This window comes from Lissotriton helveticus, chromosome 7 (assembly GCF_964261635.1).
Source record: "Lissotriton helveticus chromosome 7, aLisHel1.1, whole genome shotgun sequence".
In the NCBI taxonomy this organism is placed as follows: domain Eukaryota; kingdom Metazoa; phylum Chordata; class Amphibia; order Caudata; family Salamandridae; genus Lissotriton; species Lissotriton helveticus.
Window position 1 is genome coordinate 109,121,098 of NC_136068.1, and position 15,082 is coordinate 109,136,179.

Below are 15,082 nucleotides of genomic sequence, written 5' to 3' on the forward strand. Positions count from 1 at the left end.
TGACTATTTCCATCTCTCTCTCCCGCAGCTCGCCGCCTTAGAGAGGCAGGTCTTTGACTTCCTGGGGTACCAATGGGCACCGATTCTTGCCAACTTCTTCCACATCATCATCGTCATTCTTGGCCTCTTCGGCACCATCCAGTACCGACCACGATACATTGTACTGGTAAGCTAAGTTCCACTCACTATGAGATCAGAGAAATACGCACCTGGGCAGAGAGCCCATCATAGGTTGAACAGGTGTAACTGGAATATTTGTCCTGCTGTATGATATATCTCCCTCCTTTGCTTTTCTCTAAACCCCCTCTCCTAACACCTCTTTATCCAACACGTTTCCATCCATCTTACACTGCTAGCGCCCGGCCTTCTTCATACTAATATTAAAGCAGCTACTCGCTCGCACTCCTCGCAGAGCTTCACTAGGGTTGCAGAGCGATGAATGGTAGAGTGGCCTTTTTACTGGCTGGGGACTTGGGGTCTGATCGGAGGTGGGTGCCTATGCCAAGCCATTGAAAGTCTTCCTGCATCTAATTCTTCCTCTGCCTTAAAATGACACACATTTGCAGCTGCTTTTGGTAGCAAATCATGATGCCCTGTTGCATTCTACATCCCATTTATTTATTCTGAAGTTCTATCCCAGTTTGACATGAAGCTACATATAGATGCTGGAGCCTGACAGGGTTTTCTATAGGTGATTTTAACCCAGCTCTGAACCCAAATGTCATCTTCCATATAGCCTGATCCATGATCCAGAAAACAGCAGAGGCCAAGATGCATTCATCGCTACCACCATGTCAAGCATTTGTATCCTCACACTATCATTCACCCACTTGGTGTGAACCATTTTCTTCTTCCACCATTTCATCCACCATTTCAGAGTGCAGAGTGCAGGTGGTCTCTCCAGACATAAAACAAAGGTGACAGATCCACGGCGTGTCACATTGGTCGATGAATGGAGCACCTTGTAGACTGGTGCCTCTAAAAGTCTGCATGTGAGACACATCCGACATTGGGTCAGATGTAGGTTATGTGCATGGTTAGATAAACTTATTTTGCTGGTTTAGTATTGGTCATAGAGCGAAGCATAAAAACCAAACAAAGAAAAAACAAAAAAAGCCAAAGTTGCAGATTGGGCCTTCTATGGCATTGCAGCAAGGAAACAGGATGCCACTACCCTAGAATTAAAAAAATGGAAACCTTATTGGCCCTCAGCAAAAATCTACAAAATGTCCTTTTTCGAATATGATCTCTACTATAATGGACTGTTAATTGCTCTACCCACAGTCTTTACTCCAATTAATTTTAGTGCGAATTCTAAAACCAATTATCAGTAACATGGTGTGGGCGGGTTCAGCATGTGAGTGGCAGCGGGTGTGGAAGGGAGTGGCTGAGGATAGGATAAGGGTAAAACAAGATCTGTCTGTAGGAGTTAAAGCTAGTACAAATAAGGAAATGTGATGTATTTGCCTCTTCTTAAGTGCCATTTTTCTTCTCTTGTTCCCTTTACAGTACACCCTCTGGACAGCTGTATGGGTCACTTGGAATGTCTTTGTTATTTGCTTTTACCTGGAAGTTGGAGGACTCTCAAAGGTGAGCAGATTCAAGCAGGTGTAATGTCCCTGGTGATATGCAAGAGGTTATTTAAAAAGCCTAAGAATGGGGAAACATAGTTGAGTAGGCCCAGAAAAGAGGTGCTTTCTGGGTCTGGCCATCATCAGTCAGCCCCTCAGACCTCCAAGTCCCCTACAGCCAGGAAGATTTACGGATTTCTAGTATGCATATTTCTAGACTCTGTGCTAGAATTTCCTTTAATTATCCCCTTGTTTATTGCCCCTCATCAGCCAACCTGTACTGTTCCTCAAGAACAAGAAGCATGCCGAGAAGATCAGTGGTATCTCAGCTAAACCCTTATACAATAACTTGCCTACTGACTCATTTAAGGAGTAAGGACCACAATAAATGCTCGATTTAGAGATTAGCAGACGGGGTACTCAATCACAAGCGTGACAGAGTACCCGATCTGCCAAACCCTCAATTTGCGTGCCTCATTTAGGAAAGGGAGAGTCTTACGTTTTCCGTAGATAGAAACTGGATTTTTTTCCCTGACGGCCCAATGGTATAGAGGCCATCAGAAGAAGTATATTACATTGCCGGTCCCGTAATTTTTTTCCTATCCGCGACCACCAGTAAAACTGTGCGGTGAGCGATTGGAAAAAACATAGCGAACCCCACACCGTGGGTGAAAACTCTGCTTTGGGAGTTTGTTTCAGAAAAACAAAAACTTTTGAAAAGTTTGTTGGATGGCTGTCAGAACCGAGGCACCATCCACCATTTTTTTTACAGTGAAAGAAACCACCTTAATAGTGGTTCCTTGAAATGTACAGAGATGACCACTGGGCCAGCGGTTATTACTAAATTTGACAAACTGTAGTCCTTGAGGATGGCAGATGCAATTTTCTCCACCACCCTCATGGATGGATTACAGTCCATCAAACCATAAATCAGGCCCAAGGACACATTTAAAGACACTTTCAGATAGATGTGCTCTTTTAGTCAATGTTACCTGGGTTCATGGAGTGCCCTACCACAGCCAGTGACTTCTTTGTTCATACTGAGATAATTGCAAATTACAAGGTGAGTTTATGTGGCAATTTGATATGGAGATTAAACAACCATGCATCAAGTTTCATTCAGGAGACTAAACTGTGTTCTAGGATGAAGAGCCCTTTATGTAGGGGGATTAATAATTTATCAAGGATATAAACAACCATATTCCTCTTCACTTTAAGGGACCCTATGATCTAATAGAACAGGTATAGACACAAACAAAGCCTATGAGTCAGGTGGGTTCTGGGGAATCCATTATGGCATTTCTCCAGCAAAGAATGTATATTTAAATACCAGGGTCAGAAGAAAGGCGCCGCCCACCTAAGCTCTGCTGCACTTTATGCTTACAGTTTGTATTTTTCCCTTGGATGGACTTATTCATACAGTGGTGACCTGAAAAAGGACCAGCTCCCTTGTTCACTTTCTATCTGCTGCTGAATGTCCCCTTGCTTATCCTTTCCTTGCATTCCCTGCTCCACGGTGGATGTGCCTGCAATGTAGTGGCTGTGTGGATTTTTGTCTGGGTTGATATGTTTGTAGTAAATGACATTTGAGTGGGGATGTACTTCTTAGACTTGTGAGCAATGAAATGAGATTTAAAAACAATTATTTGTGAAAAGGTCAACAAGTGTTGTCTGGTGCCAGTAGATGTCATGTGATGTGGGTGATCAACTTCAGCAAGCTAACCAATGTTTAGGACACCAGTCACAGTTTGATGCAGCACTCGAACCCTGATCGGGTGCGCGCTTGAGCAAATAAAATAAAATATAAAAATTAAACACGTACCTCCGCACTGGACCGCTTCTTTCTTCTCTGCAGCCCGGCCACCCGGAAACTCCCTTGACCAATCCTGCTGATGCTCTCAGCACTCTGATTGAAGGGAACGGCCCCATTCTGCACTCCACAGCACTCTAGAGGCCTGTACTTGCTGTAACCCAGATGCCTTAAAACAGCTGGGTTAGAGATGTTTAAAGTGTGCATGTGTGGCTAGCCGTCACAAGACGGCCGGCTACAAACAGACACGCACACTTTAAATGGTGCATAGAAAGCCCACCCTCCTCCCTGCTGCTGTCACTCAGCACCTGACGGTCTGTTCTGGACCGGGGCTAAAAAATCAAATGGTAATGAGTTACCATTTTATTTTTAATCTCTGGAGCTTTGGGGGAATTTAAGTGGGGCAACGCTCCTCCGCTCCAACAGAGGAGCTACCACTGGCTCTTTGGCAGGGTATCTAGAAGTAGATGTGCATGTATAATTGTGTTTGCCTTTGTAAAAAGGACATCAGTGGCTAGTGGCCACAGGGCATGTAAATGAATTCCATGGGGACTTTCACTTAAAAATAGCAAGATGCAGCAGAGAGCGCTCCTCGCCGTGACATTTAAGGAGACATCTCTGCAGAGATGCGGCAGCTCTTGATGTTGGATCTCTTGAGCAAGTCTTCTCTTTCTCCCATTTTAAAGTGTCGCTTTTACAAACAACATATATCTTGCACCCTATGGCATGTAGACACTGTGCTATATTTATAACAGAAAAATACATCCATTTATTTAAATAGGAGAAATTAAAAGTGGAGAAACATGCTTCATAAAATATTAAGTTGTAATTGGCCTAATTGAAAGTAGAGAAAAACATTGAGTCAATGTTTCATAGAAATATTTTTATCCACTTTAAATTTCTCCTATTTGTAAAAAAAATCACAGTACTTTTCATTTATAAATATGGCACAGTGTCTACAAGCCACTGGGAGCAAGAGGCACATGGTTTGTAAATGCAACACTTTGAAATGGGATAACATTTAAATGAAGAGTTCAATCAATTCAATTAAATTCAATTCTTTCTTTATTCGTCCTTCCAAAGACAGGACATAAAAGATACACATAGATATAAACATCATATAAAATCAATCTGGTCGCAGAAAATACAAACTCATTTTCCATTTAAAAAGAAGACAACAGCTCACAAATACAGTACTTTTTCTCGAAATTAAAGTGGCAGTGCAAAACACTTGGGTTCGTAAGTAGCAGCAAATTTATCAGATGTGAACTAAAGTGACAGTGCAAAACACTTAGGTTCGTAAATAGCAGCAAATATTATCTAATAGTGCAACACGGAGAGACAACTGCAGCCATCAATAGCAGCAATTATTATAAAAAAATACACGAATAATAAAATCGGGCCTACAAAGGAGTTAGCAAATCAGGTAAACATTTTAGCAGTAATACCAATGCATTCCATACATAAAGTGATAAAATACATTAAAATTAAAACAGCATACTCCTTCTCTTTCGTAAAATGCACTTCAAAAAGCTGCCAACAGCAAAACAGATATCAAAATCATTAAGTTGCTGCAAAAAGTACAAAAACGCTTTGCACTTAGAAAATTGTATCTGCGCAAGCGAGGTATTAAAAATTTCCTGGTAAATGGAGGATGAAATTGACAAAAAAATACAAAATGTAAAATGATTTGACTCGAATGTTCATCACAGGGGCAGATCATAATAGATTCTGAAGAATACTGACCAGGGGGAAGCATATAAACCAACTAAAAGATCCCAGCCTGAATCTAGGTAACAGATTCCTTTCATGCACACTAATTACATATATTAAATGTGGGGCAATGTAGGGAGGAACTTGTGTAAGGCAATAATCCCTGACCATGGGTTTGGCTATTTCAGTCAATTCAACTCAGATCTTTGTGTTTTCGGAAGCTCATTGAAGAGTTAACTTAATCATTATGTTAACTCTTCATTTAAATTTTATCCCATTTAAAAAGCATTCAGAAACATCATTTTGTTCTCATGCTCCAATATTGAGCTGACAAGGACTTTTATTTAATATTTAAATGCCTCAGTGCTTCAGTTCTTCACCTCTGTGGCCTGGGTCAGAAATCTGATTCCAGCGCTGCTCATTATCAGGCCCTGCAATCTGCAGCCTGAAGAAAATAATGTAAAATAAACACAGCCTTCCCTTAACTTTAAAAAGAAAATGTGACCCTGAGTTTATTTAAAAATGAACTTAAGGCTGTGAGCTACTCCAAAGGTGTCTGTGAGCTACTGGTAGCTTGCGATCGACTGGTTGGAGACACCTAGTGTAGACTGTGCCAGTCAACAGAGTCGTCACCATTTTCTGCCCTTGGTGGTGATGTCTGCTGTGGGATCAAAGCAGTTGATCACAGCTGGTGATGTTTAACCCCTTCTGTGCTCTCGTCGGCCATTGGCCGTCGCCAGCACTACCCCGCTGGTGCTGCGAACGGCCAACAGCCGACGTGGCCCCGCCCACTCCGCGAAACCGCCGCACTGCGGCGAAATAACGGCCGCGGTTAAGGAGTTAAGGTCATGGCTGCTCATAGCTGCAGGTGTCTCAGGTTATAGGCACCCATGGCTGTAGGTACTCATGGTCACCATCGCTCATTGCGTCATGACTGTCGGGCAGATCATCACAGCCGCAATGACACCTCCTCTACGATGAATGGGTGACTTGAACTCCAGCAACAGCTGTGCATTTCTTCACCTGGCTGCTAACAGCCCTTTGGGGAGTATCACTTTGGGGAAGACAAAAGGGCAGGCTCAGCCTGAAAGATTACCTTTACACCCAATTGGAATCTGCCGACTCACCTCACCTGCCCACTCTCAGCCCTGATTGCAGTTCTCTGAGAGAAATAATCTGCAGGTCGTCCACCAGAAGTCATGTCTCCATCTTCAAACAACCCAGGAATGCCAGATATATACAGCCTAGGCTGGGGATGCTAAGACACAACCTCCATGTTGTGATATGTTGTTCCAGGGGGCCATCCAGAATGGATAACACTAGTCTAGTCAAGTGTACACTCGCATTTATTTAACATTGAACCCTGCTAACTCCACCACATACACACAGCACACGTGAAAATTCACTCCGGATGTCAAAGAGAAGTCTGAACAATACATTCAAGAAGAACTTTACTCAAGTCAGGTGGTTTGCAACACACTGTTCATAGTGAGGAAAAATGCCTGTTTCTGACGATTCAAGAACATGTGGCAAGTTACCACTACTGCTTGTGACCCAGGAGATAGGCTGTTGTCTTGTTTCAGATGGAGGGTATGCTTGGTGCCCCCTACAGACCACAGGGCCCAACTTGAAGAATCACCTAGGCCACAGCACTTATACATGATTGAAAGAATACCAAAAAACAAGCTTCTGGGTTACTCAGGTGGGAGGTTGTGTGTCATTGTTGCCATTCTAACATGTCATGCCAAGATTACCCTCAATGAAGCAGCAACAAGATGATTTTAGGAGAATCTTCTTTTTAACTTTATAGTGATTTAAGGTGACTTGCACACAATGAAAGTAGGCAATCTGCACTCACATTGCTTTATTTTACAGTTCGATCCAATGTAAACATGTACGACACACTAACTACTTGAGACCACCAAACTTACGATTGAGAGTGCACTCGAAAAGGGGGTGCACAGTCTTTATTATCAAGTTGGTTTCACAGGCAATCAATCACCTGTGACACCCATCTGGAGTTACACACCTTGTGAAAGAGCATGAAAGAATACTATAAGTGCTTACAGTGACAATCAACTAGTGGCCAATGGTAAGAAGACCTCTGAAGATTAGGCCTCTTAGGGAATCCCTCTCCACTGAGATCAGGATCGAAACACCACCTGCTGAGATACCTTCATTGCCCCACACTTCCAAATGAGGCGATCACTAACTAAGGGGGACAGGATGGCTGAAAGGAAGAGAGAGAGGGGGCAGCAAAAAGGGAGAGTCAGGGGCACCCAGAGAGTGTCAGAAAGGATCTTGTGGCAGCAACTTTGGTCTCAAAGGGAGGAAGGGGGATTCGATTTAAAAGGAAAACGAGTACAGGAAATAAGGCGGTGCAAACTGCAGAAGAAGTGACCTGCAAGAGGGGCAACCAAGTTCCAATATTGCCCCTCAACTCATAGCTCCATCCTCTCCAATTGTAACTCAATAAAGTCCAGAACACAACACGCACACATCAGAAGCACCCACTAACCCATTGTCAGAAAGTAGTAGCCTTTAAAGCCCTTACAAACATAGTTTGCTGTGCAACAGGAAGTACCAACCAGGCCCCAAGGAGCTCATGTAAACATCATCCTCAAAGAAGTAATGCTCTCCAGGTGCAGAGGTTGCTCAATCAGGCCCTGTTCCTCTTCACGCCACCTGCCAATCACCCAGAAGACGGGTACCACCCTACATAGCCCGTGCTGCAAATAGTGAATTACATTCCCTTCAGTGCTACCCGTTCTCAATCTCTGGACAACAACTGTAGAACAATTGTAAAATTTAGTTGCACTCCAAATCTTGACATTCTTAGACTGTTGGCAGATTCAATGGACATGCTGGCAGTACAATTGTCCAACTGAGGTGTGACATGCACATCATCTGGTGGAACAGAAGCCTCCTGGCTTTGTAGAACTCTCTGTACTCCCTGTAGCATAATCCAAATAGGTTCCTGCCTACGCGTCGGGCATTCCAATGTTATCATGGCTGCCGTATGAAAAACCATGGTCAACTACAACCAAGAACTGTAACTCCAATCTATCTATCATCACCACACATTGCACCCAACCATTGTTTCCATCTATTGCCCCACTATTTGATCGCCGTCTCCCAGACACGTTGTGGTGGGGCTTCTGGGCCCTTGGCGTCTAGGGGCCCCACCCTCCACATTCGAGTTTTGCCAGAGAGGGACTGGTCTAGTAGGGTGTTATGAAGTTTCATCTGCCGCTCACTGTTCTGGTCTGACATGTCCTCCCTCCCTCTTCACTCCAGAGCATCTGCTACACAGCTCCCACTTCACTGGTGGTTTGGCCGGAGAATTCATTTGTGAATTTCCTGTTGTCAAGTGCCAGATTGTGTATGCTTTTAAAGTTGTGCTTGTTGCCAGATCTTCTGAGTGTGGATATCGGACTTTGTTTCTTGAGATGCAATGTGTTATATATGATACAAGCCAGTTTGGATTTTATTCCGGCATCTGTCTGCGAAATAGAATAGCATATGTCGAAGGGCGGGTTTGCTTCTTTAGAGGTGGGCAAGTAACATTCATGTTGGTGAATTATGAAGATCGGAGAGTGTTGAGGACTTTTACCTCTCTCTCCAAAGTGAACATTAGATCAACAGGTTATTTGCTCAAACATAATAGCTGGGATGGGTACCAGTGCCACTGCAGTTGCTCTTAGAAACATGATTTCCATCTTGGGGCTATGTTGGATGCATGAAAGCCAGTTGATGATCCATTTAGTATGGGTGAATGAGAGTGTGTTGTTTGAGTACTGATTTCAAACAGTGTTTAAGGCTGTTTGAGAGGAGTATATTGTCACCGAAGACCATTGGCTGCTCTGTCGGTTGCATTAAACATGGTACTTGTAGTTTGTTCCATTGTGTAAACGCCAATTGCACTATGCATTGTATTCAGTCGCATTTCCTGTGTTCTGGTTGTATAACAAGTTGAATGGCAGTCTGACTGTCTTTATGGGTGTTTGTTGGGCGGTGTTACAGTGGCAGGCGAAGGCCCTTCATACTGTGTTTGTTCAATGACACTGTTATTAGTGAGTCTAGAGAGTTTTCTTGAACTTACGGTGAGTCGATTTTAAAATATGGAAGTGTTCGGCTCAAATTTGCTTACATTTTAGGGTTTGTAAGAAACAATCACATCCACACTTTTTAGGTCTCACCAAGACAGTGCTTGCGCTGTCTCTTCGAGACATGCTGTATTCAGGATATGTGGTACAAAAGGGAGTGGTGAAGGACGGAGCATCTGAACCAATCAAACACTCACACCCAGTCAACAGATCTGGGCTTAATCCATCACCGTTCTTTAGCCCACTCTGCCACCCCAGTTCAGACATGGCCATATGCAAATCAGTCTGACCCTGTGCCTCATGAGAACAGTCCAGCCCGTACTGCCAAGCCATGCCTTCCCTGGACCGGAAACAAGCTTCCGAGGACCGGTTTCTGGCATTTCAGACGTCTTCAGCCCGGCTTGCTTGAATCCAGTGGCAAAGTGAGCAAGGGACTCACGTCTGAGCATACCCTGCCAACTTATGACGAACAAAGTGGTACAAAAGGGGGTGGTGACGGACGGAGCATCTGAACCAATCAAACACTCACACCCAGTCAACAGATCTGGGCTTAATCCATCACCGTTCTTTAGCCCACTCTGCCACCCTAGTTCAGACATGGCCATATGCAAATCAGTCTGACCCTGTGCCTCATGGGAGCAGTCCAGCCCGAACTGCCAAGCCATGCCTTCCCTGGACCGGAAACAAGCTTCCGAGGACCGGTTTCTGTCATATCAGCCGTCTTCAGCCCGGCTTTCTTGAATCCAGTGGCAAAGTGAGCAAGGGACTCACGTCTGAGCATACCCTGCCAACTTATGGCGAACAAAGTGGTACAAAAGGGGGTGGTGACGGACGGAGCATTTGAACCAATCAAACACTCACACCCAGTCAACAGATCTGGGCTTAATCCATCACCGTTCTTTAGCCCACTCTCCACCCCAGTCCAGACATGGCCATATGCAAATCAGTCTGACCCTGTGCCTCATGGGAACAGTCCAGCCCGAAATGCCAAGCCATGCCTTCCCTGGACCGGAAACAAGCTTCCGAGGACCGGTTTCTGGCATTTCAGTCGTCTTCGGCCCAGCTTGCTTGAATCCAGTGACAAAGTGAGCAAGGGACTCACGTCTGAGCATACCCTGCCAACTTATGGCGAACAAAGTAGTACAAAAGGGGGTGGTGACGGACGGAGCATCTGAACCAATCAAACACTCACACCCAGTAAACAGATCTGGGCTTATTCCATCACCGTTATTTAGCCCACTCTGCCACCCCAGTTCAGACATGGCCATATGCAAATCAGCCTGACCCTGTGCCTCATGGGAACAGTCCAACCCGAACTGCCAAGCCATGCCTTCCCTGGACCGGAAACAAGCTTCCGGCAGAGCCTTTAGTTTGGATGTAATTGCCGAAGCGGGCGCATGCCTTTTTTTTTCCTTATTTACTTTGATTACTATGGCAGCACCTGCGCTTTAGCTGTAAACATCTTAAGCTAAAGCTCGGTGCCACAATTGCTTCAAAAGTAAAGAAAAAGAAAAAACATTGTTTTCTATTTCTTCACTTTTGAAGCAATTGTGGCAGCAGCGCTTTAGCTTAAGATATTTAAAGCTAAAGTGAAGGTGCCGCCATTGTAACAAAAGTAAATAAATAGAAAAAAAAGCATGCAGCCGTCATTTTTTTCTATTTGTTTACTTTTGTTACAATACTGCACCTGCGCTTTAGGTTTAAATATCTTAAACTAAAGGGCGGGTCCCGTGATTGCTTCAAAAGTAAAGAAATAGAACACTTTTTTTTCTATTTCTTTACTTTTGAAGCAATCGCCGCACCCGCACCGCACTGTAGCTTAAGGTGTCTACAGCTAAAGCACAAGTGCCGCGATTGATTTGCAGTACAATAGCTCTCACATTACTGAAAGTTTGCGCTATTAGCATTGCATTAGTATTAGCAATACCAATAACCCACACTTTCAGTAATGGGAGGCACATTGCACTGCAAATGCTTGTTCGCCTTACATTGAAGAGATAGTGTAGTTGAGAGAGGAATTCTTTCATGTTGTTTGAAGGAAGAACATTGCTATCTCTGTGTAGCCCTTGCACGCCCTGCAAGGGAATGGTAGTGCTTGGATCAATTGTGTTTGTGAGTGTTGTGCGCTATTTTTCATTGTCACTGTTACAATTCAAGGTACATGATTTGTGATTTCAAGTGCGTTAAAGTGGTAATTTTTTGCCAATTTGGACATCCCATTTTTTTGTAGTAGTATAGGTGTTGAAGTTTTCTGGTTTTATTTTGGTGCTGTTGCCAAACAATTTGTTACCATCTACATTTCCTTTGGTGCTTTTTTTAGTTGTGTGAAGGTGTGGTGAGTCTACTGTGTACTTGCTGCTTTGGGTGCAGAGTTATGCCTATGGTTGTGCATTTTGTGTCTTTTGGTTGTTCTAGATGTTGAGGTGTTCTGGATGTTTTTTTTGTATTATTGGAGAGTTTTACAAAGCCAACTGGATGGCCCCTTTCGCGGAGACCGATACCATGATTGTGCTGTTGTGGTACATGTTTTTATCAAATTCTTATCCTCTGTACACGCACATATCATGTGCAAAATTCAGCAAGTCAACGTATACAAGCAATGAAGAGGGTGATTCATATGATTTTCTTTTTTGTTTAATCCGATTCGCCCAGCCATTGCGTGTTTCGTCGATAGAGGAAGACCCCACAACTTCTTCAAGGCTAAAACAATATGATAATGACTAAATCAAAAAAACATTCACATGTAAACATGTGAGACATGGTGAACTAAGTATACTTTATCTGAGGACACCATAATACAGGGTTTATACTTCGAAGTGTTTTCTGCACGAGTTGATGTCACCCGGTGGTAAGTATAAAAACTGTTGCATGGGTAGATAGGATATTATAAGATATACTGAAACAAGTCTTGGTTGTTTTTAATATTTCATTGGGGTTTCCACTTAGTGGTGAAATGTGTTCACCATATCTTACATGTTTACATGGGAATGTTTTTTTATTTAGTCATTATGATTTTATTTTAGCCCTGAAGAAGTCCTGGGGTCTTTCCCTGTCGATGAAATGTGTTGGCTGGGCGATTCGTCTGTCAAAATACCTCTTCACCCGGCCTCACTGCCCCACCTCTCTTAAGTGCACAGGCTGCGGCTGTTCCAAAGCACGTGCGGGCTGTGTGTGCCGGGTGCGCCCATGGTGCCGTGCAAAGAGACCTCAGAGGGGCATATAGAATGCAGGGCTGAAATGTATTGGGAGTCTACTCTTAGCTGGCACGTAGAAATCTCGCTTGGCTTTGAGGCTCTGATGGGTGGGAAGGGCACAAGTGGGCCATTAAGTGTGTCGTGTTACCAGCAGGTTGTGTTGCAGAGACATGAGTGTGAAGATGAGGTGGTGTTGTTTATGACACTTTGACAGGTGACTGCGAAGGAGGTGAGGTGACACCTGGCAGAGGTGGAGATGAGCATGTTTCAGTAGGTGTAGTGCAGTATGTGCTAATTTGTGTGTCTGAGCTGGGGATTGGATTGCTCCTGTGGTTTAGCGAGGGCTAGGTCAGAAGTAGACCTGCCAACTTGAACACAAAACTCACTGTGTGATGAGGGGGCGGGACCTAGGAGCGGGTGTGGCTTTGTGCCAAGAAGTACTTACGAGGCACTTTTTGCCCCCACCCTGCCCCCAAGACCCACCTCCAAAACCATAAAAGAAGCTTTCCAAGGCTGTTGCTGATGTCCTGAGGTATTTTCACACCACCTTAATGGGCGTCGGCAGCTCAGCCCCTCAGAAAACGAGCTGGAAATCCACTATTTACAGTGGTTTTCTGCTTGTTTTCCCTGCCACCGTGTGATATCAGCTCCTCACCGGCTTACCGTGTGATGTGACCCGATATCAATTCAAATGATCTTTATCGAGCACTTAATATGCCATAAAAGTGTGCATATATAAAATACATGCATACGTAAAACATGTCCAATATAATGTCAACATAATTTAAGACTGGATTCCAATAAAATCTTAATAGTATGTCCATAAAATCCGGTGCATGGAGCTAAAACAGGTCTGCTAGGAGTTTAGCTGTTCATAACGGTTTCTTATTTTCAGAGCATCCTTTAAAAAATGTAATATTTCAGTGCCTTTTTCAAAAGAGCGAAGCCATTGTAAAAACTTTATAGCTGGCATATATTTTTTACACTCAGCTTGGTACAGTAAAGGTTTTAGGAAAGCAGATCTAAGGCTTGCATACAGGGGAAAAACAGAATAAAGTGACATGTGCATTGTCTGGATACATGATTACAATGACGTGGTGGCAAATCGTGTTTCCAAGTACATTAAATGGGGAAAGCCACTTTAAAATGTATAACATTAAATCTAAAAAAGGGTTAAAAGCAAATGGTTAAAAGGGTTTTCAAGCCAATAAAAGTATGGTTCGAGGCGTTTAACTGTTACAATGGGGATGTAAGTTTCCACAGTCTTCAAGTTCAACATCTTACATAATCGTTTGTTGACACAAAATTCCTGGAAGCTGACTTCACCGTGTCTTTTTTTATGGACGTTAATTAAAGATGGCACAGTAAACATTTCCTGGAGGCCTAAATTGTCAAATCATCTTTTCCATATATCAGCCATGATATCTTAGACACTTTTTGGAGAGACAATCAGTTATGCACTGTCTGGTCTAACCTGCCTCAGGATTTAGCCAGCATTTCAGCAAAGAGCAAATGTGGCGCCAATATTATTTGATCCTCCAAAAATTAAAGGCTCACTTCTTCACTACAAATGAGATTTGCTACATTTTTTTCACACACCCTTATTGGATGTCGGCAGCTCACAGCCTTCGAAAACTAGAAGGAAATCCACTATTTACCGTGGTTTTCAGCTTGTTTTCCCTGCCACTGTGTGATGGGAGCCAATATTGTGTGTCACATGGTGGCACTGTGTGAGTTTGCAGGTATGCAGAAGTTCAGGACAGAGTTACAAAGTGGAGTTCTTTCCCCTTCCATGCTGATGACGGCCGGGAGCCGTTAGGGCACACAGTGCTCGTGTGCTGATGACGGCTCCCGGCCGTCATGAGCGCACCCGCGATCGGAATGTGCCGCACAGGCGCAGAATCGCGGCCACGCCCAAGGGGTTAAAGAACCACATCACTGTACAACTAGGTACATGAGTGCTGATGGTAGTACAGAGCAAACAGGACCACCAGAGAGGTGGAGGGTGGGCAGGAGGGGTGTAGGTACTTTGGGCCTCATTTTTGGGTTTTTTACCGTAGGGCAGCACAGCAGGCCTTGCTGCGACGCTGACCTACGGCAAAAGAAATGGGCAGCAATGCGCTGTATCTATTAGATACCTTCTGCACAAAATCAATCACAAGAAGCTTTCTCCTCTTTCTATGTGTGCTGCAGAATGCATATTGTGCTTCAGCGCTTAAATGCACGAACAGGGCTGGTACTTGCAAAACGTGAATTTAAGATGGCGGAAAGACTATGGACAGTGTGTGTTTAGCAGCTTTTGCTGAAGCATGTTTTGGTGCCTGCGTGTCGGGCTCCATCATCCTCACTGCCTCACCACCAGGCATCCTCTGCCCTTCATGGCAAAGTTGCAAGGGCCAGCAAAGCATGAAGAGAAACAATTGTAGAAAAAAGTCAAAGAAGACATGAATCTAAGTGAAACTGTTAGTGGGTGCCAGACAAGAAGAGTTTTTGTAAGAGAATCAGTTTCACCACATTGCTGAAGGGTGTGAGCATGGCGGTGGTGAGTAGACGTGCGGAAAAGAATTCCAAACTCATCAGACGCTGCCAGAAAAGGATTGTACCATTGAATACTCCTTTTTGAAGGTTCTAAAAGAAGTGTTTTATCAACTACGTAGTGATCTGAGCCTACCGCTCTCTTTCAGCCGT

At 43.9% G+C, this 15,082-nt stretch overlaps 1 protein-coding gene across 1 annotated transcript in view; it reads left to right on the forward strand.

Annotated features, from left to right (window-relative positions):
• Positions 1-15,082, forward strand: part of NKAIN4 (sodium/potassium transporting ATPase interacting 4) — a 190,191-nt gene that overhangs the window by 123,731 nt on the left and 51,378 nt on the right. The window contains exons 2-3 of the mRNA XM_078650428.1: positions 29-166; positions 1,510-1,590. Of these exons, the coding sequence (XP_078506554.1) occupies positions 29-166; positions 1,510-1,590 (219 nt within the window). The remainder of the gene's footprint in view (positions 1-28; positions 167-1,509; positions 1,591-15,082) is intronic.